Below are 26574 nucleotides of genomic sequence, written 5' to 3' on the forward strand. Positions count from 1 at the left end.
TATAAATTCAAATAGCTTCTAAATTCGCAGAAATCAACTCTCATCTCCTTTTCATTCGAATTAATATCCTGCATAACCCCTCCCCTGCCAAAATGTTAATAGAATTAAACGATTGCTAGAGAACAAAATGTGAGAAAGAACTGTCCAGTGCTTTATAAAAAATAACTGTGACCAGATCGTGGACATCAAGACTTAGAATACTGTAGAACGAAATATTATACATCCCATGCGACACAAGTAACACTCCAGACTACCCCTTCAGTCGTAAATGATGCTTATTAATTTTATACTTCAACAGAGGGAAGGGAGGTCAAAGGAACAGACAAATCCTTTAAATTTTAAACAATAAATTTAACAATGGCAAGGAACCTGGATGTACACCTGTAACAAGAATATCGCGGGGCTGATCAACAACAATTCTCATTTCGATGCGTTGAATGGATGTAATGTTATAGCAGAAAAAGCATCAACAGATCAGGCGTCAGAAAATGGCAGCCATCTTGCCAAATCAGAAAAAGGAGGTTGCTGTTCATCATGAGGTCATCAGTATTAAGACCCCAAAGTTTGGTGAAGATCCATCTTAAGAGTTTGAGAGAGAAACGTTGGAAACCTGTACAGCGGAAGTAAAAAGTACAATAATCGGAATTGGGTTAAAACCAAGAAGTCTGGAGGACTTCAAGAATGTCCATGTATCAAAATGAATACAAACATGGAATGTGTAAGTTTGTGCTTTGATAAAACAGTGTTGTATGTTTTGATCATAAGGTAAAGCATATGAAGTTTTAAAGTGATGGGAAATATAAAATTGCGGAAAGGAATAAAGGACAATTACTTTTTTGAAATTTGGTTTAAAAACAAAAATTTGTTTGTAAAATCACAATCTCGTGTGCTTTAAGCCAACCAAGTTTCAAAGAAATTGGTTAAAAGCTGAGGAAGTAGACATGTGGACTAGATGAAAAATTAATCAAGGGAAAGCACTCTTCCATTCATTGTAAAATCCCAATGGCTTAAAGTAAAACACAATTCCATGCCATAGTTATACAGGCTACAAAGTTTCAGAGAAATTGGAGGAAAACTTGGGAAGAAAATCTCTGCACAAAGCCAGAGTGCTAAATAAACAAAGCGAAATAACTCCTTCAAAGCTGTTTCATAGAACTGTCTTGTTGGATATAGTTATGAAGTCTACCATGTTTGAAAGAAGTCAGTTGAAAATTGAGATGTCCAACAATATAAACATTATCAAAACAAAATGTGACAGTAACTCTTCCACACAGTGGTATCAAACTTTCATTCAGGAAAGCAGAATTTCATGTGACTGGTGATAAAGACTACAAAGTTTGGAAATATTCAGTTGGAACTGAGAGACAACCGGACAATATAAGCAATGTGAAAACAACAGTGGGCAGAAACTCTATCAAAAAGAGTCACATCAAACTGTTGTTAAGGAAAACAAAGTTTCATGTCAAGTTGATGAAGCTTACAAAGTCTGAACAAGCTGTCGAAAACTGTGGGAAAACATATCAGGACGGATAGAGTTTATAATGTACCTTTATAGGTCAGTAAAACTTTTCTGGGCACATAAAAACACAAAAAAAGCTGTTAAAACTTGATGTACTGTTTTATTATTAATCATCATTTTCATTTAACCCTACTTGATCAATGATAAAACATTCAACAACAGCGTTATCTCATGACGCTGTCTAAAACAGGATTCCTATAAGGTAAAAAGGCCGCACTCCATTCCAGGAACATTTATACACCTTCAGTCACACTGATGTCTGGTAATGATTCTTCTCAAGTCCTCACGTACCCACACTACATGTGCACAACATGTACCCACACTAAACCTGTTCCCACACTACATGTGCACAACATATACCCACACTAAACCTGTTCCCATACTATATGTGCACATGACATGTACCTACACTAAGCCTGTTCCCACACTACATGTGCACAACATGTACCCACACTAAACCTGTTCCCATACTACATGTGCACAACATGTACCCACACTAAACCTGTTCCCACACTACATGTGCACAACATGTACCCACACCAAACCTGTTCCCATACTACATGTGCACATGTACCCACACTAAACCTGTTCCCACACTACATGTGCACAACATGTACCCACACTAAACCTGTTCCCATACTACATGTGCACATGACATGTACCCACATTAAACCTGTTCCCATACTACATGTGCACAATATGTACCCACACTAAACCTGTTCCCACACTACATGTGCACAACATGTACCCACACCAAACCTGTTCCCATACTACATGTGCACATGTACCCACACTAAACCTGTTCCCATACTACATGTGCACATGACTTGTACCCACATTAAACCTGTTCCCATACTACATGTGCACAACATGTACCCACACTAAACCTGTTCCCACACTACATGTGCACGACATGTACCCACACTAAACCTGTACCCACACTAAACCTGTTCCCACACTACATGTGCACAACATGTACCCACACTAAACCTGTTCCCACACTACATGTGCACTTGACATGTACCCACACTAAACCTGTTCCCACACTACATGTGCACTTGGCATGTACCTTCCCACACTAAACCTGTTCATACACTACATGTGCACTTGACATGTACCCACACTAAACCTGTTCTCACACTACACATGCATATGACATGTAACCATACTCAACTTGCACATGACTAGCCTTGCACCTATACCTGAACCTACACATGAGTAGCCACAATTTACCTTCACACAATGATATCAGATGGTGACAAAATAATTAAATGCAGAGTTTTCTCACATACAATAACAACACATCCATGAAATCTCTTACTCCAAATCTGCTGCACTAGAGTGTTTGCCCCATTAAATAATGCCGTTTACCACAAAATGACAGATTTTAACACAATTTTGTTTATTAAAAGTACCTCATTTATAAACAATTGAACAAAAACATCAAATGCAAAGGACATTACAGCAAATTATTATTATAGATTTTTTCAGCTGTCATATTATTTTTTCCAAGCAAAATGTAGTGAAGGAAATTTTGACATCAGCTTCAACAACATGCATTGTCATAATCAAGCACCATATTACGGTACAAATTAGTCCTGCTTCAATTCCAAATAACACACCTTTTGAATTGTTAAAAACACATTTGTATTTCAAGATCAAATAAAATTTTTTGTAAAAAATGTAACTCCAAATACTTTATGAATATAGGTTTCTACAATGACATGATAAACTCTCAACAATCTTCTTACAGAGAACTGTGTTAACATCTATAACAAATTGAATCTATTACTCTTTCTTTAGCACTCTATTACTTAATTAAATAGTCTGTAAATACTTCAACCATTTACACAGACACAAAGTCAATTCCAGGGAATTCCTGCGACAGTTACAATGATCAAATGTACACATTTTAAAGAAAAACCAAGACAAGAGTTTGTGTCATCGGTTTTGTGGCTTCATCATTTCCTAAAAAATTGTCTCACATCAAAAAAGAAACATTAAATGATTTGGTGCAACCAATGATTTCAAAAAATATGACACATTAAAAAACACTGTAAACCCTTTTGTCATTTTACTTCAATGATTTATGGAAGGTGATATTATTTTGTTGTTCAAACTACTTTAACCACAAAATTGTAACTTAACATCTCATATTATGAGAAAATGGAAAATACTGTGATGAGATACTAAAAAAAAGTTTTGAAAATTCAATGAAATAAAGAACCTTTTAGATAATTTTTTCCAGATGTACTAGCATGATAAATTAATCTAACACTTTTAAAAACACGCAACTGGGTGTCGTGCACAAGGTCAATATTGCCAGTGTCAGACTATGTGTCTGTGTAAATAGACAAAATATTTTTTTATAGAATAAGTATACAAAAACCTTACATATAAAATAATGAACAGTTAGTTTATTATGTATGTATACCATGAAAATTTCAAAATGGCACTGAAACAGTGGGCAGATTTTTCACTTTGAAAATGAAGATACAGTAAAACCCTACTCACTGAAACTGGTGGAGGTCAAAAAAGTATTCTACAAAGTTGAACTTGGTCCTTATTCATCAGTCTGCTAAAACAGCAATTCCTATAAACATCTTAACTATGATGGACATATGCTTTCACTTTATGTTTCATAGGGAAAAAAATGAACGTTGGAATGTTGAAACATCTTATCACCATGACTGATACTGTATATGCTTTCAGGCAATTTAGTGGATAATATATTAAGAAGGTAGAACTAAGAGATATTTTGGCAGTTTCACAAATGGATCAGAATACCAGTATAACTACAAACTAGTTGTGTAAACATGATATTTTTAGTTGGATCAATCAGTGGTTACAAGAAATATGTAAGGAAACTTTTGGGACTAAGTTCACTGTTCCATGAAAGGATGTAAACCAAGTTTAGGGAAGTAGGGTTCCACAGTTCTTTCAGAAATTTAATGAAAAGGTGTGCTAAACTAAACATTATATACATGTACCAAAACTGGTCAGCATGAAGCTGTCATCTTATTTTTATCAAGAAATAAATGGTTTTTATTTTCAATATATATTTGCACTTTAAAACCGGACCAATGATATTTTAATCATGATCTGAAATTATAAACAATCTTCAAAGTTTATAAGATTCTGTATGTAAGGATAAAAGTGACATGTTTAACATAGATTTATCACAAACAACAGCACACAACAGTTAAACTGCTATTTGTTTTTATCTTAAAAAATACTGGCAAATAACTAACTTATCAATAACAATACACGAATCCTGTAGCTCTACCATTCTGAGACTAACATACACCGGATTGCTGCCAGGCCAAACAGAATGACATAAACAAACTGTTAATATCTGTAGTAAGGTCGAGAAGGTCTCCTATGGCTATCATAAGGGTCTGGATATGGCCTCTTAGGGGGAGGTGGGCCCCCATAAGGGCCTCTGAAATATGGATCTCTGTACCTATCATAGTAGTCTCTGCCAGGAGGAGGACGAGCAAAGTGATCAAAGTCACCACGATCATCATATGGCCTCCTTTCATGGTTTGGAGGAAAATTATCATGGTGGCGTCTGGGTCCACCCACATGTCGAATGTCATCTGGATCATGTGTTTTTGCTGAAGGTTCTCTAGGATTACTGTCTATGGTACTAATCTGGGTAATGATGTCGTCATTATTATTCTCCGAGTTACTTGTATCTACAGCACTTTCTGAATCTTTGGGCTCCCCGAGATCAACTGGTGTAATTGTTGTCAGGTTAGACTGAGAAACATTCCGTGTAAACACAGGAATTCTGGACTCATCTTCTTCTTGATCCATCGATGGAGGAGCAGGACGAGCCATATTGCTTGTAGTTTTCCGCTTTAATTTTTCTAAAAATTCTTTGTGGTCATCTGGAACATGACCAGTAGAAGAGTCTGAATCTTCCCTTGATAAACGTTGTGATCTAATGCTATCTGGACTTGGGGGCTCCATGGGAGGTTTTGGAACACGGGAAGTTACAGGAGATTGTTCAACAGTATCCCCTGGACTAGGAGTAAGAGGTACCTCTCGCAAACTAGATTTTCTGTTTCTAAGAATACTTTTAGGAGGTGCAGAAGGAGGTGTAGGAGCTGACTGAAGTGGAGATGTGGGGGCAGATGACTGATCCTGCTGTACAGGAGAAGGTCCACCTTGAGGTGGACCCTGTGTCTGGTGCCAAGGTGGGGATGAACTGTGGTTAGTTTGACCCTGAAAACCACCTGTAGGTTGTCCATGGAATCCTGGTGAAGACTGAATAAAATGAGGTTGTTGTGAAATTGGGCTTTGTGGTGGAGCATGTGTGGAGCCTAGGTTTGGCTGAGGTGGTCCTTGCTGTGGCCCTTGAGGTGGTCCTTGAGGCCTAAGGGGAGGACCCTGAGAGGGCGGCCCTTGGGGGGCAAGAGGACTTTGGGAAGGCTGAGGAAAATTCCATCCATCAGGTCTGACTGGCGGGGCAATTTGGTTTGATGACAAAGAAGTTTGGGGATATCCTATGTTTGGAGGTCGTACTGGTGATATGGGTGGTGGGATGGGAGGTGGTCTAATGCTTGCAGGTGGAGATAACATACTGGGAGCCGAAGGCTGAAGAGAGTTCCTCAATGGGGGAGGGATGAGGAGCTGAGGAGCAGGGGGACCAGACAGTGAGGATTGTGCTAGAGGCACAGGAGGTTGTGAAGATGGCATGTTCTGGGGTTGTGACATCACTGCGGTAGGCTGTGACATTGGTGGCTGGTGAGGTGGCTGTTGAGAGGAGACAGGCATAGGAGGGGGAACACCTGTTGGAGGCTGGGGAGTTGGGTCACGTTGTGCCTTCCATTCAGCCCAGGAGTTTGGGGGTTGTGGAGGTGGGCCAAGAGGGGGCTGGATACCAGGTGTGGGTACAGGTCCAGGAGGTAGAACAGCCTGATTAGAAGTCCCTTTTTGAAACTGAGATTTCACTGTATTTGTCAGAAGAGATAAATTCTGAAGAAAATTGGAACCAGTTTCTGAACCCTTTGTAGTTTTGGACAAAATCTGAGTAAGAAAGTCAATAGGATTTTGATTCTTTGGTCTTGGAGGTGAACTATCAGGCTTTTCATCCATAACAGGAGTTGCACTTCCTTCATCTTTGACTGGAGTGTTCTCTCCATCATTGCCATTTTCTAACTGAATGGCTCTAAGAGCACTGTGCTTTGGTGGAGGGTTGTAGACAGGAGGAGGATTGTACACCAAACTATCATTAGCAGAGCTGTGCTGCTGTAGAGATGGAAGCATTGTGGCAAGCCTAGACTCAAGGTCATTGTCTCCTACAAAATGCAAACATCATTGTCAAATTAACTTTCCTTTATAATGTTAAGAAAAAAGAGAGTGTCATGACATGAATACCCCTACATCTATGCATAATGTAATTGATGTTTTAATGTTGACTAATGACTAACCTATTGTCATAATATACCTTTCAAAACAGAAAAGTTTTCATTTATATATTTGATAGGTGTAAGAAACTACCTCTCAAAACTGAGTGCACAAACATGTCACTGAAAATGAAACTCGAACACTGTTGGAAATCTGTTGCCGTTTCAATCATAATATGATTATCCTAGCAACACTACCATTCTTCTATAGAAGAACGAAAGTAATTTTAAAATCTTAGTCAAGTCGTAGAATAAAGACCTTTTCGCAAAATTAAGCTTGTATGAAACTTTGAACGGATGGACAAAGGGCGGCTACTGGAATGGTAGAAGATACCATTTTCTTTCAAACAGACAAGAGGCGTAGTAATTAATATGTGCATAATGTAGTTAAGAATTCTCACAGATGAAGTATATTTCATGGGATATTTACTTATTCTTTTTAATTTATTGATCTTATTTACAAGAATTATGCAAAATAAAAGCATCAACTACTTCACAAAATAATTTCAAAACACATTTTACCTCTCTCTTACGTTGATAGATGTGTTGTTTTTTTTTTGTGAAGAAATAATGAAATTTCAGGTTATAAGTCTGATGATGACTATAGACACCCTACATCTAAAAAGAAGTATGCCTCGTCTAAACACATATTCATGTCTGAAATAGTATACCTTATATCTTTAACTGAGTGAATGAGAAACAAAATGGTAGTACAAAAATAAAATGTATACCTTTACCAGTCGTAGGGTTAGTGATGTACACATTTTCTACATTGTAATTCGGCATTGTGACTCGGTCTGGTATAGGTACCGGAGCTGCAGCTGTAATAGGAGTGATACTGGTAAGTTTTCAGTTATACCCTTTTTATTCTATTGTGTTATTTATCTATTTAAATCTTACTTATTTCATTAAATTCTAGAAACTTGAAAAAATTGTGCGATGCCAAATGTATTATGATTGTGCTGTAATACTTATTACTACTTAATATTTATCTGACATCTCTAAATACAATATGAATATCTTGTCTCAACCCACTAAAGCTGCTTAGTTGAAAGCATGTCAAAATATTTATAGCGTGTATTCTTTTACATTAGGGTTTTCCTGAATTTCAGTCCTTACATCAGTATATGTATTTACATGATTTTTTAAACAATTTCATCACATTGTGAAAGGAAAAGATAACATCATAGGGACCTTTGCAACAATCACTGGAAGACTTTCAAAATCCCTATAAAACACTAATCTTTCCTGATCCTGTCAATAGCTAATGCATCAGGAAGCAATTTTATAAAATTGATTAAATTTGTTACAACTAGTTTTGATGATATTTCAAAACAAAATATGATCTATTATCTAAGATAATAGAGTATAAAATAATAAATTACTTCCAGCATCTGTTAAAAACAAATCAAACACTAAATATATGCTAAAACTTGTAACAGGATGATCCTTCTTATGCAAAATTGTGCAATCATAGTTCAGGACCAAAGCAGGATACACTTGTGAAATATGATACAATCCATCTATCCTTTCAAGGCAAGCAGAAAATTCCTAAAAGATATGAATGCCCTTGCAGACCTGTATCTTAGGTGTAGCAGTTAGTGTTATGATAATATGTGGTGAGTAGGAACCACATTTGTTGAGAGGGTCTAGTAATTCCATTTTGATTTGGAATAGGATGAATGGACATGGATTACACATAAAATGATGGGGGTATAAAATGTCACATCAATGCTTAGTGTCAAAGTTCAAATAACACATGTACAACTAAGGACCAGTGACAATGAAGTGACAGAAATATCGGTCTCATATTTAATATTGACAAATATCATTAGCAAATAACTTCTTAAGGATGGAGAAGAATGAAAGACGATTTGACAAGTCATTTACCCGTATAAGATAACTATGAGATGAAAATAAAATGTTCATTCAAAATGGTGACTATTGATAAGCTGTGATAATTAGTTTTAATAACAATTTCTCAAGTCTAAAGGTGTGTTGTTAGGATTAAAACTTATGCAGCACTGCTGTCAAATGTACCAGAAATATAGAGCATTTTGAGCATGAATTTGGGGACTTTAGTCACAATTAATAAATACAGACCAAGATAAGGATCACTATAAGGAATCTTCCTTCATCTTATACCATTTTCTGGTGTATGTGTGATTAGTGATGTTATCAGGACTGAAAGTTTTCATTGAAAGTGAATATACATACAGACAATGTGAGGGGTGTTTTCATTATCATCATCCAAATCCATGTCCACAGCCTCTGTGTTGTCATCTTTAAGCTGGGGTGGTGTGTTCCCTGGAGATGGAGCATCCATTGAGGGAGAAGGGATTGGACTGGGCAGAGACCCCTTCAAGTCATCTAACTTCTTCCTCAAGTTATTGATTCTTGTTCCAAAATTCTTGTAGGCCTGATAAAATGGAATCATGTTTACCTTAAATACTACTAAATATCCAAACATTTGTTTCAATATATCACTACACCATATCATCAATTGAGCTAAATACAATCATTGTAATTATTAGCTCCAAATTATGGCAACTACATAATGACTTCAAACAGCTACTTCATAATTAAAAATCTGTATTTTGAAAGAAGTGTTTTTTAAAGTAAATTTTGTGCTTCATTCCATTTCCTAAATATGAAATAAACTGATTCTGCTTCATCTTATATCTTACATTGGCCACAATTTTTGCCTCCCTGTACTGCTCATCATAAAAGAGTTCACTCTGTTCCATAAGTTGGATAAGAGCCTTCCTTTCCATGATCTCCCGCTCAGCATGAGCCACGCAGTCCTCAAGTTTGTGACTTGAATCTTCAAACTGCTTAGAAAACTGTTTTCCGTGGGATCGATCTGTAAAATTTTGTAAACAATAACTAATTAGGACATAATACAGAACCTGACCAATCCAGCACTCAAGAAATACTCTTATAAACTTTAACTGTCAAAATTCCATATGGCTGCCTATTAGCCATTTTGTAACCTAATCTATTCCACATATAGAAACTGCATGACTAGGCACCAAGAGAAATCTATGCATGAAACTTGAAAATGATCAATCCAGTATTTCTCAGGAAAGAGCAATGACAATCTTGAACTATGGAAATCAGTGATGGCCACTTGTTGACCATTTTGATTTTCTAATCTGTTCTAGAAATGAAATATAGACAAATGAGGACAAAAAGTGAACCAGTAAATAAAATCTGATCCATTCATAACTTGTCAAGAAATAAAGATAACAATAATTACTTGTCAACAGATGGGCTAAAAACAACTCAGATATTTATGCTTCACATAAATATCCTCCTGTACTTTCTACATATGATAAGTGTGACATGCATTTGACCCAAAATACTGATGATTACTAAGTTCAAATCTTGTATGAAACCACATGTAAATGTTTCCATTAGATGATGTAAATAGGATATAAATCTTACGGGGAGTTCATGATTGACATGTAGATTTGTAAGCTAACTACAATGAAGGATTCACACAAAATTCAGGTAAAAAGTGATAATTATATATACTCTTACTTTGATATACCTGGTAAACAAAATCTGTTTAAATGTCATAACTTCTTGCATTTTTGTTATTAGTAAATGTATAATGTGCTGTAGGTTTTACTATAATATCAGGGTAGAAATATTTATCACTGGATCAATCTGTTCTCCTATTCATCTACTTCTATGCCGATATTTGGTTGTTAAACTGTCAAAATGTCATCACTCTGAAAATGACTCGGTAATGTTTATGATTTAAACATGACACTAAATTATCTCAGAGTTATTTTTACCTTTATCTATGATGATTGTGCTCAATTTATATTCATGACCTCTCCATGATTACTTTGTACTATCCCTCTACTTCTCAGAAAATATGGAATATGGTGTTCAATGCACATTGGCTATGTGATTTTTTTTTCATTTTTTTTTATCAATAAATAGGTAACTGAATAAGAATGTTAAGCTAATTTCAAGTTTCCTGATTTAAGTTAATTCACTTACTAAAAATCATAATTAGTTTTAAATGTGAAATGTTGAGACTGTCAAAATAGATTTCATTTCAACCAAAACAATTATCGTAACCTCAGTTAATTGTATTCTTGGCGATGTATGCCAAAGTGTATTTCATCCTATAACATCAATTTGCATAAAATCACTACCCTCTTGGCCACTATCTTACAAAAGGATGTGACAAGTTTGGTAAGACATTAAAAATGTCAAATGCAGGCTGTCCAGCACTTGACAAAAAATTAGGGCTAAAATTACAAAATTTTAGGGCAAATTTAGGGATAAAATTAGGAATTTTGTAACTAGAAGAGGGAGTATGAAAGCATTAAACTGACTTACCTTTGCAAATTTGACAAAATAGAAACTAACATACAATGCCTTAATTGCAGGAAAGGTGTCTTCCAGGGTTTCAGTGTCCCAGCTGCTGTTGGCTGTGACCTTAAGAATAACACCTCTGTCACTCAGTCACAACCAATAACAATCTGGGTACATATATCCACTGGTCAACTGCCTTTCATTGTCTACCGTGAATTAGAACTGCAGACTACATTAAAATACATTTTAAGTATGAATTTAATGAAAAAATTTTCAGTAAATTGTAAGAAATATCAAAAAAGTAGGAACTGAAGTGAAAAATTAGGGGTTGTTAAGGAATTCCCTTTAAATTTTTCATTTTTTTTTTTTTAGGAATTTTAGCAAAACTGAAAAAAATTAGGACTTTTTCGGAATTTTAGGGACGCTGGACAGCCTGCAAATGCTCACAGTCTCTATGTGTACAACAGAAGACAAAGTATGATAACTATGGCTGTCTGAACCAACCATAACAGATGACTTTGCAACTTCAGGATAATCCTACAAGACTTTCAAGAAAGGTTTGTTTGCAGGGTATTTTCCTTGAAGAAACTGGTAGTTTCCTCATAGAATAATATACAGGAGGCCCATCATTAACATCCAGAGTAAATGGGATAATGTGTATTGACATAACCATGACAACACTGGATTGTATGTGATTTCAATTTCTTGAGACCCTCACACCACCAGAATTTGAAGCACACTCTTAGATCTTTATCTGACTTTGATTCTCTTCTAATAGAGCTATAGCAACCAAGGCAAAGACCCACATCAAGTATTATTTAAGTTGGACCACTGTTATTATAGTGAATTACAATCTGGTAGGAAGATAAAATTTCTGCACAATCATCTAAAAAAAATATTCCATTTAACTAAAAAGAACTCCAATCTAATGTGTATACCACTATCTTTCATCATCTATGTCAGTCAATAAGTCTTACCCTTGAGCTGTTTGACAGCTTCTAAGCTGGAGGCGTCCAACTTGAGACTTGACAACTGTTTACATTTCAGTTCAACCTCCCCCTCCAAACGCTTGAAGTTGTTAATGCGATCAATTAGGATTTGTGGCTGAAAGAAAAAATTTCATATTTTTAAATGTAATTACCAGTGTATTACAAGTAAGAAAGAATAAAGGATTCCTCATCATTGATATTTTTTTTTGTATGAAAGAAAAGATAAGTGCTGATGTCCGATCAATCTTCTTTTAATGGTCTGGAGTTGAATAATGTCATACAGAACTCTGATCTGGACAGAAATTGTAATTTTCCCAGGCATGACATATACAAATGAAAGGTCTGCCCTTTATCTACAAGTTGATCCAAGTCATGTTTCAAAAATGGAATTGCTTACTTCTGGTAACTTTGATATATCACTTATTAAAAACTAACTTTCTATTGACTGAGACTGGTGAGTCAGTTATTTCAAGTTGTGACACAAGAGTCAGCGGTATATTGTTGTTGCCAGCAGTGACCGATGAAGCAGAGGTTTGTTGACTGATAAGTATCTGTATCATGATATATTAGGATTACAGCTACAAGACAATGATATCTTGGAAAACTTAAAGATTGACAATATTGCTACAGGCAAAGTAATGAAATAATTAATTTCATTTCTCAGTAAAATCATGCATGTTTTAGACAAATTTAGTAGTAGGTCTAGATCAAAATACCAGTATATCAATTTGTACCTATAACAACTAACCTTTCACATTTTTCTACATAAATCTCTACGTTTCAGATGTGACTGATGAGTCTGTGAGACACTGTTTTGTCGTAGATATTTCCCAGTGATGTACCTGTCATATTTTGTCATCTCAGTATGCCCTTTCACTAAGTACTTTGTCCTTTTCTACCATGTTTCTGTGTGTTTTAACCTGTTCACCTAGGTGTAGGAGCTGGCCAGTAATTCCAGGTCAGCAAATTAAGTGTTGGAAACTTGTGTAATGAGCCATGAATACTTGGAATTTTCAAAAACTACTTCCCTTTATATCTAGTACTTGCTTTTGATGGATGTTGGTTTGGTTTAGATCTTCTAAACTAATAATTACCTTGAAATCAGCAAGGATCTTTGGATCAGCTTTGGCTCTGGTTGGGGCTGGAGTGGGATGACTTTGTGTAGTAGCTTTGGATGCTGCAGAAGCTGTTGATATTGTTGTAGTCGGAGCGTTAGTAACCACTGGTGATGGTCGCACAGCAGAAAAGGGAGATGTGGTTGCTAGAAAAAGAAACAATGACATTGTAGATATTTGTACAGGGGTTACAATCAATTTCACTCTCTGCACTCCTGGAACATGTCATGAAATTTCCATTTGCAACATCTTGTGGACAAGATGAAAAGACTAGTTTGATCCTTTTATGTACATTAAACGAATCTCAAGGATGCATAACAGCTAAAATGATCAAAACCCAAGTGTAACGAGGGTGACACCTAGTACTGATTTCATCAATAATGACTTACATAACATATAGGCTATAAAGCATGACACTTTTTAGCCTTATTTCATTAGTGACACTGGTCACAAACATGATACATAAGGGAATGACGGTAAACATGATTATACAACCAGGTATATGTAGAGGAGTTTTATATATATATAGACTTGTAACTACTGCACATCCCTGAATCCCCAACCTACAAGTGTTCACATGTGGTAGTTGATTTGATATCCAAAGGCTTGATCTAAATGAGAAAATATTCTTTGTCTTGTGGAATACATGTTTGGTGTTTAAAGGGCTTGATCTCATTGGAAAAATATTCTTTTTCCTTGTCCAATATGTGTTTGATGTTCATTAGTAAGTCTGGTGCTTCTGTTGTTGTTTACCTTGATCTCATTTGAGAATGTGACATTACTTACATGATTTACATGTTGTTTTGATGCAGAAGTCACTTACCCCTCTGGAACATCTGGTCTTATTATCCCTCTACGCTTTTAGGAGTTTCCATGTGAATCTTCCTTTTGTTCACAGTTTGCCCTAGTTTCATTGAATCTGAATATGTTGACTATGTCAAAAAAGTTAAGATTCTTTTGATGTATTGGTATTTTCATTGTTTCTGAGATCTGTCTGGTGAATCTCTGGTGATGCAAGGTCTTAGTAAGTTTGATGTCACAAGGAGGAGAAAAATATTGTTTAACTGACTTCCCCCCCACCTTTACATGGACTATGCTTAGAGTATTATCTAATATATAATATGACTCACGATCACTTACCCAAGGTATCCTGCAGTTCAGTAACAAAAGCTGTTGGGAAGATGTTTCTTTCTTTCCATATTTTCAGAATCCTTGTTATATTGTTTTTGATGCTGTCATCTCTGATGGAAAACAGAACAAAGGTCAATAGTTTAGGAAGGTCAAGGTCGCCTGGACCTGGTCAGTCAATAGTTTAATAGCGCAGATACAGTTTTGAATTGCAGACTATAGCTGTCACGATTAAAAAATGTGGTGCCAGAATGGTGCTTCATATTAAAAATACAGCATTTTGCAATTGGTGGTTGATTCTGAAATTTTAACAGACTTGATAAAAATATTCAAACACAAAACAAAACTTTTGATATAATTGATAAGGTGTTGTATAAGGTATAATTGTTAAGGTATTGGCTATGTTTGTCTAATAGCTTGTATGAGTTAATGTTCTTTCTTAATATGTATGCGATGCTTAACAAAGTTTCTTGTATATTATCAGTGGTGTGTTTTATTTTTTTCAATGCACTAGCCCAAGACTTGTAGTCTGCTAAAATTCACAAGCCTAAAACAATATTCTGCTAGCCCTAAATATTTCGCCAACTATGTGTTAATGTTTTTAAATTTATAAACAAATCAATTGGATGCTTACATGCATCCATATCATTTAAAAACACTTGACCCATTCACAGAAAATCAAGGAAATAAAATTTGGAAAAATTGTCCACATTTTGGCTTCAGCAGTTAGAATGCACCATAAACAAACATGGCTGCTCTCCTTTAGCTATCTTCTTGGCCACATTTGGATTGATGAGCTGCAGCTCTTCACCAAGATTCTTTTATCAAATGAAAAGTATTGTTTTTATAGCTATTGGCTGCTGATAAATTATTCTTTTTAATATATGGAAACTGGTACTTTGCCAAGCAGACAGGACATCATGTTTCAGGGTATTTGACAATTGTAAATAACTTCTTATCTCTGGTGACTATGTTCTAATTCATGATTAAAGAAAGTAATTCTTGTTATATGTTGTAGATGTTTTGAAATCATCATAAATTGTTTAGTGTCTGCTTGGGGGAAGGGGAGAATATCCACAGAGAATGTCCACAAAAAGTTACTAGCCACTGACTAGTGGGCCTGTAATTTCCTAATTTCCACTTGTACAAGCTAAATATTTTGGTAGGACTAGTAGATTTTTACATCACAGATTGTAATTTTTGTCATCATATACCTCTTTATTCCAGTAGGTGTTGCTATTCACAATCAATGCAGAAATGAAGTTGAATTTTTCATCTACAATTTTAGGAATGCAACACTTACAAGACACTAATTTCTTGTAGAAGCAATTAAGACATGATTGTGCCTTCTGACCACAGAAATATGTATATATTCATAAGCATTTCAGATGATGACAGACCAGTTAACATTTACTTCATTTTTCATATGCTTGAGATAAGGATATGTTTTCACAAATTGATACTCTTTACAACAACTTTAAAACATTTTGATTACATATATGCAATTTTATCAAGAATTATCATTCAAATTTTTCCTGAATTTGTTTTGGGTTCCATGACAGCTTATTACAACCTAGACTTTACCTGACAAGTGACACTGCTTCCTTCAATACTTCTTTGAATCCATCCAAATAAATTGTTGCCTTCTTTCTCTTACCATTCTGAACCACGTCATTGCAAACATTGAAGAGTGTTAGTCTGTGTTTTGTTATTGCTGAAAAAAATACACTGAATTTTAGGAAATTGTATATCAATGTTAATATGCTACATAATGCTTATTCACAATTAATTATATTATTGTTATATAATGTATGAATATCAATTTTTATCCATTGTAGACCGAATTCACAGGACAAATCCAGCAAAACAGGCCATAAGTATGAGGTGAGCTATGAAAAAATTCTTAAATAATTATTTCTTCCCACAAATTTTCTTAAAATGAATCTGATATAGACAGCTTTCCATCAAGCCATATAAACAGATTAATATAATGACTTTCATTTTCCTATTTTCATTTTTCCATTTCCGATAATAATCCCCTGCTTCCCAAACTAATTGTAACATGTTTAAGTTGATGAAGATTTTCAATGGATTGCTCCAAATATATATAATGATCTCAGTTTTGAATGATGCAGGTTGACGAAGACTATCATATAAATTTACGAAGAAATTTATTGGTGCCTCAACAATTTCATAGAGAAAAGTTCCATTTCCTTGGGGATATGACATTAACATTGTTAACCTTATCACAAAGTTGTTCTCAATTTGAAAAAATAAAACATTATTTACTTGTTTCCAACTTTCAGAGGTAGCTGGCCATTCCACCATTTTGACTAGAAAGTATTATTCTTTAAAATGACAAGGTCTCCTATATTCAAGCTTCATACATTACAGAGGGGTATACTAGTCATGGAATTATGACAGATTTTAATTGTGAATAGGATCATGGTCAGTCTCTAGATTCACACTACAGGGAATTTCTTCTTGCTCAGTGGTAGAAGATCCAGCTAGATACCTAGAGGTTGTAGGTTCAATCCCAGTTTGAAACACACTATTCTCTTTCCTGTTATTGATAGTGACCTTGACCTTTCCTTTAGTGATAGGGAGTTGGAATCTGGGTTGATGTGGTGTCTAGGGATGAACACATTGAAAACATGGGAAGTAGTGTGGCAGATTTTAATTGTACATAGGATAATGATCAGCCTTTACCTTTGTGCTACAGGGAATTTCCATTTAGCTGTGGTAGAGGATCTAACTAGATACCAAGAAATCACAGGTTCAATCTCAAGTGGAAGAAAACTATTCTTCACACTGTTCTCTTTCCTGTTCAAGAATGTTAAACAAATGTATCTCAAACCAGAATTGTTATACCTGTTCTGCAACTTTACCTCCAACTTTTTGACAGGAACAGATGGTCTTATGGACGAATCCTACTTAAAGTGATTTTTTGTATGCTACGCAACTGATTATCTTAAAAAAATTTGTGTAAAAGATTTGGTTATTTAAATTGTACAGTGTATGCCTTCTCCAACATCAATATCATTATGATTATTGTTGACAATTTGTTTGATCATTGCCATTGGTGGGAAGTACTTGGCTGACTGATTGGGCCTAACAACAACTAACATTTGTGAATAGCGGTCTGGATACTAATTAAGAGATGTATGACTGACAAGCTTAATCCATTTTATCATGTGATACAAACAATTACATCATGATATATCCTGATCAATCTGTTACCATATTTTAACCAATTCCAGAGCAGAAACGTACATTTTTTCAAAACTTTCAACCACGTATCGACAACCCTTTTGTAGGCAGATTTGTGATGAATGATCCAAAGTGATAATCCCTGCACGCCATCTTGTGTATTTGTAACATTCTCAAATTTGCGTTCCAAGTTTTCCTCACTGGTTTTCAATGGTGATGCCGCCATGTTGATAACGCTGCAAAGGTGTCTTTCGCAGAAACGTGAATTACGTAGTGAATTTGGGCATCATTTTTGTTGACATACAATTGCAAGTGTCACTGATGCATGATAATTATACTTAATCAGACTAGGGTTGCAAATAAATACATTTAGCTCAAATTATCACTAAAATAAACCTGACAAAACACACTGCATCAATGTCGGCCATGTTGTAGCGTACTCTCGCCAGGTCGAGATGACAGAATTAACATACTTTTCCTTATTATTCTACCATTGAATTGTCTACTTTTCATTTTTGTTTCCAAAACTAATGAGATTACTTTCCTACCTCTATTTGAATTTAAATCAATTTAATATATTTGACCTAAGTTGTGATTTAAACCGGAAGTGATGTCTCGCTTGACCTATTTTCAGACGTAAGGCCATTCATTCATGAGTATGTTTGCTTGTGAAAGGTGTGAACATGAATGTAAATAAGGGAACCACATGGTTGTGTCACACTGGGCTGTCACGGCTGAGTCGCACGTGTGAGTATATAGCCATATTTAACCTGGAACAGTCTCATTGCGAACATGGCAGTCGATAGGGGAATAACTAAATAAGCTTACATGTGTATCGCACTTGTGGGAATTTGACAAAAGTCTTCATCGGATTTCTCACGGGTTTGTGATCACGTCTCCGGTTTGAGTGTCGACAGACCTGCCTGACCTTTGAATGAGGCGATGGGACAGCAATAGAAATCGCGTGTTCCCCAAACTGGTTTAAAACTCATGTTTGACTCAATGGGGAAACCACATTATCAAGCATGTGTTGAGTCGAGTAATTTATTACGTGTTGCACGGGGGAAGATTTCCATATAAAATTTATTATAAAGCTGTTGAGATGTGAGTTTTTCACTTCTGAATAAGTTTCCATAAGAACATTTTGAAACTCAGCTGTCAACCTCATGATGTTGGTATCGTTTCATGAATGAATGAAGCTTGGAGTTATTTTGGTAGAGAATGGCTCGAAGACATGGTATCCGTATCAGTCACTTTGCAGGTACAATTCTGGGTTTACTGTTTGGGGTTTTGCTTTCATCATGGTGCCGTCAAAGACTTTTACCTTGTTCTCCTATGACTGGACCTTGTTGCACAGTGCATGTGAATTACCATGTTGACATTGCTGTTGAACACATACAAATTCAAAATGGACAGTTTATCGAGAATGGTAACAACAATATGAACAATGACGTGGACAGTTCAAAATCTGAAGCATTAGACTTGTCAACTTACATTGATAAAGAAGAAAAGAGTTTTATTTTAATAGGGGTTATCACAGCAAAGAAGTTTTTGGACACACGAGCAGTGGCAGCCTTCCAAACCTGGGCTCAGACCTGTGTTGGAACATGCAAGGTTTTATTTTTTTCTAGCGAGGGTTCAACAACAAGGAGCAAAATTCCTTTAGTAAGTTTAGAAGGAGTTGATGATGTATACCCACCACAGCGAAAATCACTGTTGATGTTAAAATATATGCATGACAATTATATAGACAATTTTGAATGGTTTGTACGTGCTGATGATGATGTGTTTATAAAAGGGGACAGGGTTGAAAGATTTCTTAGATCTATCAACAGCTCAAAACCACAGTTTATTGGACAAGCAGGCAAAGGGAAAAAAGACGAAATTGGAAAATTGCATTTAAGTGAACTGGACAATTTTTGTATGGGTGGACCAGGGATAGTGCTCAGTCATGAAACACTGCGACAAATGTCACCTCATATTGGCAGCTGTCTCCACAATTTGCGGACAACCCATGAAGATGTTGAAGTTGGACGCTGTGTCAAGAATTACGTTGGAATTGCTTGTACCTGGGCATTTGAGGTAAGGCACAGTACGATACTCAAATGTATAGTCATATTCAATAACATGTTTGATAATTGTGATAGAAAAAGGGGAGAGTATCGGTGACTTTATTTCTAATATACACTTACTATTATGTTTATAGGCAGTATTTGATTTGTACCTTTCATTTACTTTGCTTTATTTTTTTGTATAATTTTCCATTTGTATTGATTATAAAGGATCTGTTTTTACTAAGTCTGCACTATAGCATATTAGATCTAAATTGCTGTGAATCACAGTATATAGTGACAACACAAACATGACATGATAAGAAATTAGATCAACTTACATATAGAATTATCTTTTCCATAATCTGTATCACAACATTGAAGCAGAGGTGCAAGTCAAAATATAATTAGGCTTTGAAACTGGACTTTATCTTGTATACATATGGCAAATATGGGTCACGATAACCTATATCTTTTCTGCTGCAGTGTTTTTTCTGCTTTTGGTTGGAGTTGTATTCATATTAGCTTCCGTTAGACATATGTTACCAGGTTCTGATGTGCAAAATCTAATTTTGGGGAAACCATATTAACTATTTAGACTAAAGGTGAACAGCAAAAATGTATAACAAAGTATTTACTAAAATTCTTACTGTTTGTGTTTATGGAGCTTTCACAGCAGTTTGTAGTCCATTTCAACTATTCAGAAGGAGCCTGGACAATCACAATACATAACACTACACCAGGGCACTCAGTACACCTTTGAGAGTGTTTTTTGGCTCCAGAATTGAGTTTTGACCCTTCAGATTTATGATTTGATTGCTGAAATTGTCAAATGTCAAGGGTTCTATTGAATGCTTTTTGGATGTAAAATACTACATCAGGGCTCTCGATCTGCCAGATTTAGGGCCGATATTTGGCCCCATTCCCAATGCAAAATAGTATCTTTTTTTTTCCCAATTTAGACCCCAAGTTTTTCCAATTTTAAGGTAAACACCATTATTTTTTCCAATTCTAAGTGTCCCAGGCCCCAGTCCCAAAATGTGGTATGAGAGCCCTGTACATCTTGTATTGTTACTGTGCGTGCAACATAGAAACTATGGTCAGAGTCTTATTTTGTAAATTATAGATTTTTTTTCTAATTATATTCAATTAAGTTACATAATTTAGGCAGTACTCTATTACAGCAGTGCTACCACAGTTTTGTGAGGTGATGAAATGCATTGGTCTTAAGACAAAACACATAAGCAACATTTACTAGTAGTATCGAGTGCAACTTGAGTAGATATTAAGTGTTTGTTATTTGGCTATGAACAATATCATCATAGCTGTATACAATGTACATATTCCTTGATCCCAAATTCTCAAGCAGTAGGTCACACATACACCGGATCATATCATAAACACTGTTAATACATATATACATATTACATTCATATTATACCATATGTAGTAGGTAGAGAAAACTTAATAAGATTGAATAGTGTTGGTAGTGTTACAAAGGTACATTATACCATGGAAGTTTACATATATAATATAGAATATATGTCATTGTTGAATTTTTAAGGTCTGAATTAATGTTATATAAGCTGATTGTATGATAAGTAGGAGGAGAACACTGTAAGTTTGGAATATGTTTACTGATATTATTCATAAATCATGTTATAGATTGATCTCAGATTTTAGGTTGTCATTACTATTTAATCTGCAACAAATATAAATGGTAATATTATATAGGTGAGGATGACAATAATAGTGCACCCACTTCTACATTTCATAACAATTAGAGAACATCCACTTCTACATTTAGTAACAATTAGAGAACACCCACTTCTACATTCAATAACAATTTGAGAACACTAACTTCTACATTCAGTAACAATTATAGAACACCCACTTCTACATTCAGTAACAATTATAGAACACCCACTTCTACATTCAGTAACAATTATAGAACACCCACTTCTACATTCAGTAACAAATAGAGAACACCCACTTCTACATTCAGTAACAATTATAGTACACTTAACTTCTACATTCAGTAACAATTATAGAACACTAACTTCTACATTCAGTAACAATTAGAGAACATCCACTTCTACATTCAGTAACAATTAGACAACACTAACTTCTACATTCAGTAACAATTAGAGAACATCCACTTCTACATTCAGTAACAATTAGACAACACTAACCTCTACATTCAGTAACAATTATAGAACACTAACTTCTACATTCAGTAACAATTATAGAACACCCACTTCTACATTCAGTAACAATTATAGAACACCCACTTCTACATTCAGTAACAATTATAGAAAACCCACTTCTACATTCAGTAACAATTAGAGAACACTAACTTCTACATTCAGTAACAATTATAGAACACTAACCTCTAAATTCAGTAACAATTAGACAACACTAACCTCTACATTCAGTAACAATTATAGACAACACTAACCTCTACATTCAGTAACAATTATAGAACACTAACTTCTACATTCAGTAACAATTATAGAACACTAACTTCTACATTCAGTAACAATCATAGAACACTAACTTCTACATTCAGTAACAATTAGACAACACTAACTTCTACATTCAGTAACAATTATAGAACACCCACTTCTACATTCAGTAACAATTAGAGAACACTAACCTCTAAATTCAGTAACAATTATAGAACACTAACCTCTACATTCAGTAACAATTATAGAACACTAACCTCTACATTCAGTAACAATTATAGAACATCCACTTCTACATTCAGTAACAATTATAGACAACACTAACCTCTACATTTAGTAACAATTATAGAACACCCACTTCTACATTCAGTAACAATTATAGAACACCCACTTCTACATTCAGTAACAATTATAGAACATCCACTTCTACATTCAGTAACAATTATAGAACATCCACTTCTACATTCAGTAACAATTATAGAACATCCACTTCTACATTCAGTAACAATTATAGAACACCCACTTTTACATTCAGTAACAATTATAGAACACTAACCACTACATTCAGTAACAATTATAGAACACTAACCTCTACATTCAGTAACAATTATAGAACACTAACTTCTACATTCAGTAACAATTATAGAACACTAACTTCTACATTCAGTAACAATTATAGAACACTAACCTCTACATTCAGTAACAATTATAGAACACTAACTTCTACATTCAGTAACAATTATAGAACACTAACCTCTACATTCAGTAACATTTATAGAACACTAACCTCTACATTCAGTAACAATTATAGAACACTAACTTCTACATTCAGTAACAATTATAGAACACTAACTTCTACATTCAGTAACAATTATAGAACACTAACCTCTACATTCAGTAACAATTATAGAACACTAACCACTACATTCAGTAACAATTATAGAACACTAACCTCTACATTCAGTAACAATTATAGAACACTAACTTCTACATTCAGTAACAATTATAGAACACTAACTTCTACATTTAGTAACAATTATAGAACACCCACTTCTACATTCAGTAACAATTATAGAACAATAACCTCTACATTCAGTAACAATTATAGAACACTAACCTCTACATTTAGTAACAATTATAGAACATCCACTTCTACATTCAGTAACAATTATAGAACACCCACTTCTACATTCAGTAACAATTAGACAACACTAACCTCTACATTCAGTAACAATTATAGAACACTAACCTCTATATTCAGTAACAATTATAGAACACTAACTTCTACATTCAGTAACAATTAGAGAACATCCACTTCTACATTCAGTAACAATTATAGAACACCCACTTTTACATTCAGTAACAATTATAGAACACTAACCTCTATATTCAGTAACAATTATAGAACACTAACCTCTACATTCAGTAACAGTTAGAGAACACCCACTTCTACATTCAGTAACAATTAGAGAACATCCACTTCTACATTCAGTAACAATTATAGAACACTAACTTCTACATTCAGTAACAATTATAGAACACTAACTTCTACATTCAGTAACAATTATAGAACACTAACTTCTACATTCAGTAACAATTATAGAACACTAAATTCTACATTCAGTAACAATTATAGAACATCCACTTCTACATTCAGTAACAATTAGAGAACATCCACTTCTACATTCAGTAACAATTATAGAACACTAACTTCTACATTCAGTAACAATTAGAGAACATCCACTTCTACATTCAGTAACAATTATAGAACACTAACTTCTACATTCAGTAACAATTATAGAACACTAACTTCTACATTCAGTAACAATTAGACAACACTAACCTCTACATTCAGTAACAATTATAGAACACTAACTTCTACATTCAGTAACAATTATAGAACACTAACTTCTACATTCAGTAACAATTATAGAACACTAACTTCTACATTCAGTAACAATTAGAGAACATCCACTTCTACATTCAGTAACAATTATAGAACACTAACTTCTACATTCAGTAACAATTATAGAACACTAACCTCTACATTCAGTAACAATTATAGAACACTAACTTCTACATTCAGTAACAATTATAGAACACTAACTTCTACATTCAGTAACAATTATAGAACATCCACTTCTACATTCAGTAACAATTAGAGAACATCCACTTCTACATTCAGTAACAATTAAAGAACATCCACTTTTACATTCAGTAACAATTATAGAACAATAACCTCTACATTCAGTAACAATTATAGAACACTAACCTCTACATTCAGTAACAATTATAGAACACCCACTTCTACATTCAGTAACAATTATAGAACACTAACCTCTACATTCAGTAACAATTATAGAACACTAACCTCTACATTCAGTAACAATTATAGAACACTAACTTCTACATTTAGTAACAATTATAGAACACTAACTTCTACATTCAGTAACAATTATAGAACACTAACCTCTACATTTAGTAACAATTATAGAACACTAACCTCTACATTCAGTAACAATTATAGAACACTAACCTCTACATTTAGTAACAATTATAGAACACTAACTTCTACATCCAGTAACACCTGGACGAAAACTGATTCTCTTCTACATTTAGCAATAAGTGGAGAACACTTTTAACAACTGAAAGAGCACTGACCCACTTAAACATTTAGTATCAACTAGAATTTAAGCTGGATCTGCTTTGTAGCAGCTGGTGGCTACTCCATTGAAGAAGATGCTAGAGGCCCTTAAGGCATGCTGTCTGTACACTACCCTAACAGTAGTTCAGCACTGGATGGTCAATTTTCTCAGCTTCCTGAGAAAATAAGATTAAAAAAAACACCACCCTTTTATAGATATAACCATATTGGATCTTCACATGAGGTTGCATATATGGTCTGTTGTTTTACTGCGTGTGCTATCACAGCCCCCTAATTAGTGATAGAATTTCACCAGCAGGTGGATGGTTTAACATATATATTTGATAGCCTTATATTCTGCACTGAAACACATGAATTTAATTTCAACGTTTGGTATTATAACTCAATTTCACTGCAAATACATCAAATTTGCATTAAAATGTCACCACAAATAGAAAGTTTAAGCATAGTTTAAAACAATTTTATTTTATGAAAGATGGTCTGACATAATTAAATTATTATTTGATAACCGTTATCACTTTTTCCACCTCATGATGTGATTATGTTTCAACTGAGTGTTACATTGCATCTGATAAGCAGGTTATTGATACTGTTGATCAGGTGTACAGATATACACACAGCTATGACCGAGATTTTGTTAATACAGAAACATATCTGTCTATATGCTACTTCTTTCTCAATGACTACAAAAACATTATATCAAATCAATTGATCTATACAGTTTGCTGGATACAAGTGTTTTACTTGATTTTAGTGAAGCAAGTGTGCAAATGTACATTGTAAAATCACTGGATCTGTTAAATAAACAATATGAACAATATTTATACACACTCTGCCTGATACAAAGGTTCGTTTACCCTAGAAAAATTCACAATTTCTTCTTCATTGACATTGTCCATGAATTTTACACTCTCCTGATACCTACAGTTTGTTTACCCTAGAAAAATTCACAATTTCTTTTTTCATTGACAATGTCTATGATTTTACAGACATGTCCTTAAAGTCCATGGCTTTTCCATGGACACTGACCTTACAGTGTCCATGTATTTTCCATGGAATATACCCATTTTTTCATGGAAAAGAATAGTTTTCCATGAATATTAGTTTTTGATTATCAGAGACAGACAATTGATGATTTTTTTTTCTTTCAAATCTAAATGATCAGTGATTTCAATGTTAGTAGCTGATCAAGATCAGAATGGACTTATTGTTTTCTTTTTAAATCTTGTGTTTTTTTTAAATACCATATTAACTCAGCAATAAGCCCATGTCTTTAGTTATAATAATACATATAATCTAACCCATATTTAAAGGTGTTCATTAGAATATGCAAAAAAAAATCCTTTTTCATTGTCCTGATTAAAAGTCAATCCAGCCAACTATATATACTTATGGTTTTTAATTTGCCTTATATATTGTTATGTGTTTAAATTTGCTTGGTAAATAGGCATGTATTTAATGCCTCCTTCGTCTTATTGCATAATAAATAATCATATTCAGCAGCTGAGTTGGTGGAATCCCCAACAATAATGGTTCACTAACTTTATATGATATAGTGGAGTTCAGATCTATACCTAGTAACACTTATACACAGTTATGTGTAATAAAATCTTTGCTCTGAGGTTAAGCACCCAGAGGAATGCGATTTTCTGTAGAGAAGGCTTTATCGATGACTGCTTTGAT

The 26574-nt window shown here is 34.5% G+C and overlaps 2 protein-coding genes across 4 annotated transcripts in view; one reads left to right on the forward strand and one right to left on the reverse strand.

The window, feature by feature from the left end:
- Nucleotides 1-1599: 1599 nt before the first annotated feature.
- LOC132544488 (regulation of nuclear pre-mRNA domain-containing protein 2-like) lies at nucleotides 1600-18118 on the reverse strand. Of its 3 annotated transcripts, none has more exons than XR_009553997.1 (10): nucleotides 17774-18118; nucleotides 16085-16214; nucleotides 14513-14613; nucleotides 13352-13518; nucleotides 12246-12372; nucleotides 9621-9796; nucleotides 9151-9352; nucleotides 7665-7754; nucleotides 2555-6825; nucleotides 1600-2509 (listed from the first exon to the last, which is right to left on the reverse strand). XR_009553997.1 is itself a non-coding variant. In XM_060208092.1 (9 exons), exons 1-9 carry the CDS (start codon nucleotides 17934-17936, stop codon nucleotides 4868-4870), a joined length of 3114 nt encoding a protein of 1037 aa, XP_060064075.1. In that variant the 5' UTR covers nucleotides 17937-18118; the 3' UTR covers nucleotides 1600-4867. The 3 variants fall into 3 exon arrangements, 1 of the variants encoding a protein (XP_060064075.1); XR_009553998.1 differs by having other exon boundaries at nucleotides 1600-2104; nucleotides 2148-6825; XM_060208092.1 differs by having other exon boundaries at nucleotides 1600-6825.
- Nucleotides 18119-19725: 1607 nt separating this feature from the next.
- Nucleotides 19726-26574, forward strand: part of LOC132544489 (stabilizer of axonemal microtubules 1-like) — a 102836-nt gene continuing 95987 nt past the window's right edge. The window contains exon 1 of the mRNA XM_060208094.1: nucleotides 19726-19792. Within this exon, the coding sequence (XP_060064077.1) occupies nucleotides 19731-19792 (62 nt within the window). The 5' untranslated portion in view covers nucleotides 19726-19730. The remainder of the gene's footprint in view (nucleotides 19793-26574) is intronic.

Source organism: Ylistrum balloti, unplaced genomic scaffold (assembly GCF_031769215.1).
Source record: "Ylistrum balloti isolate Yb309-2 unplaced genomic scaffold, AGI_CSIRO_Ybal_v1 Utg369800, whole genome shotgun sequence".
Classification (NCBI taxonomy): domain Eukaryota; kingdom Metazoa; phylum Mollusca; class Bivalvia; order Pectinida; family Pectinidae; genus Ylistrum; species Ylistrum balloti.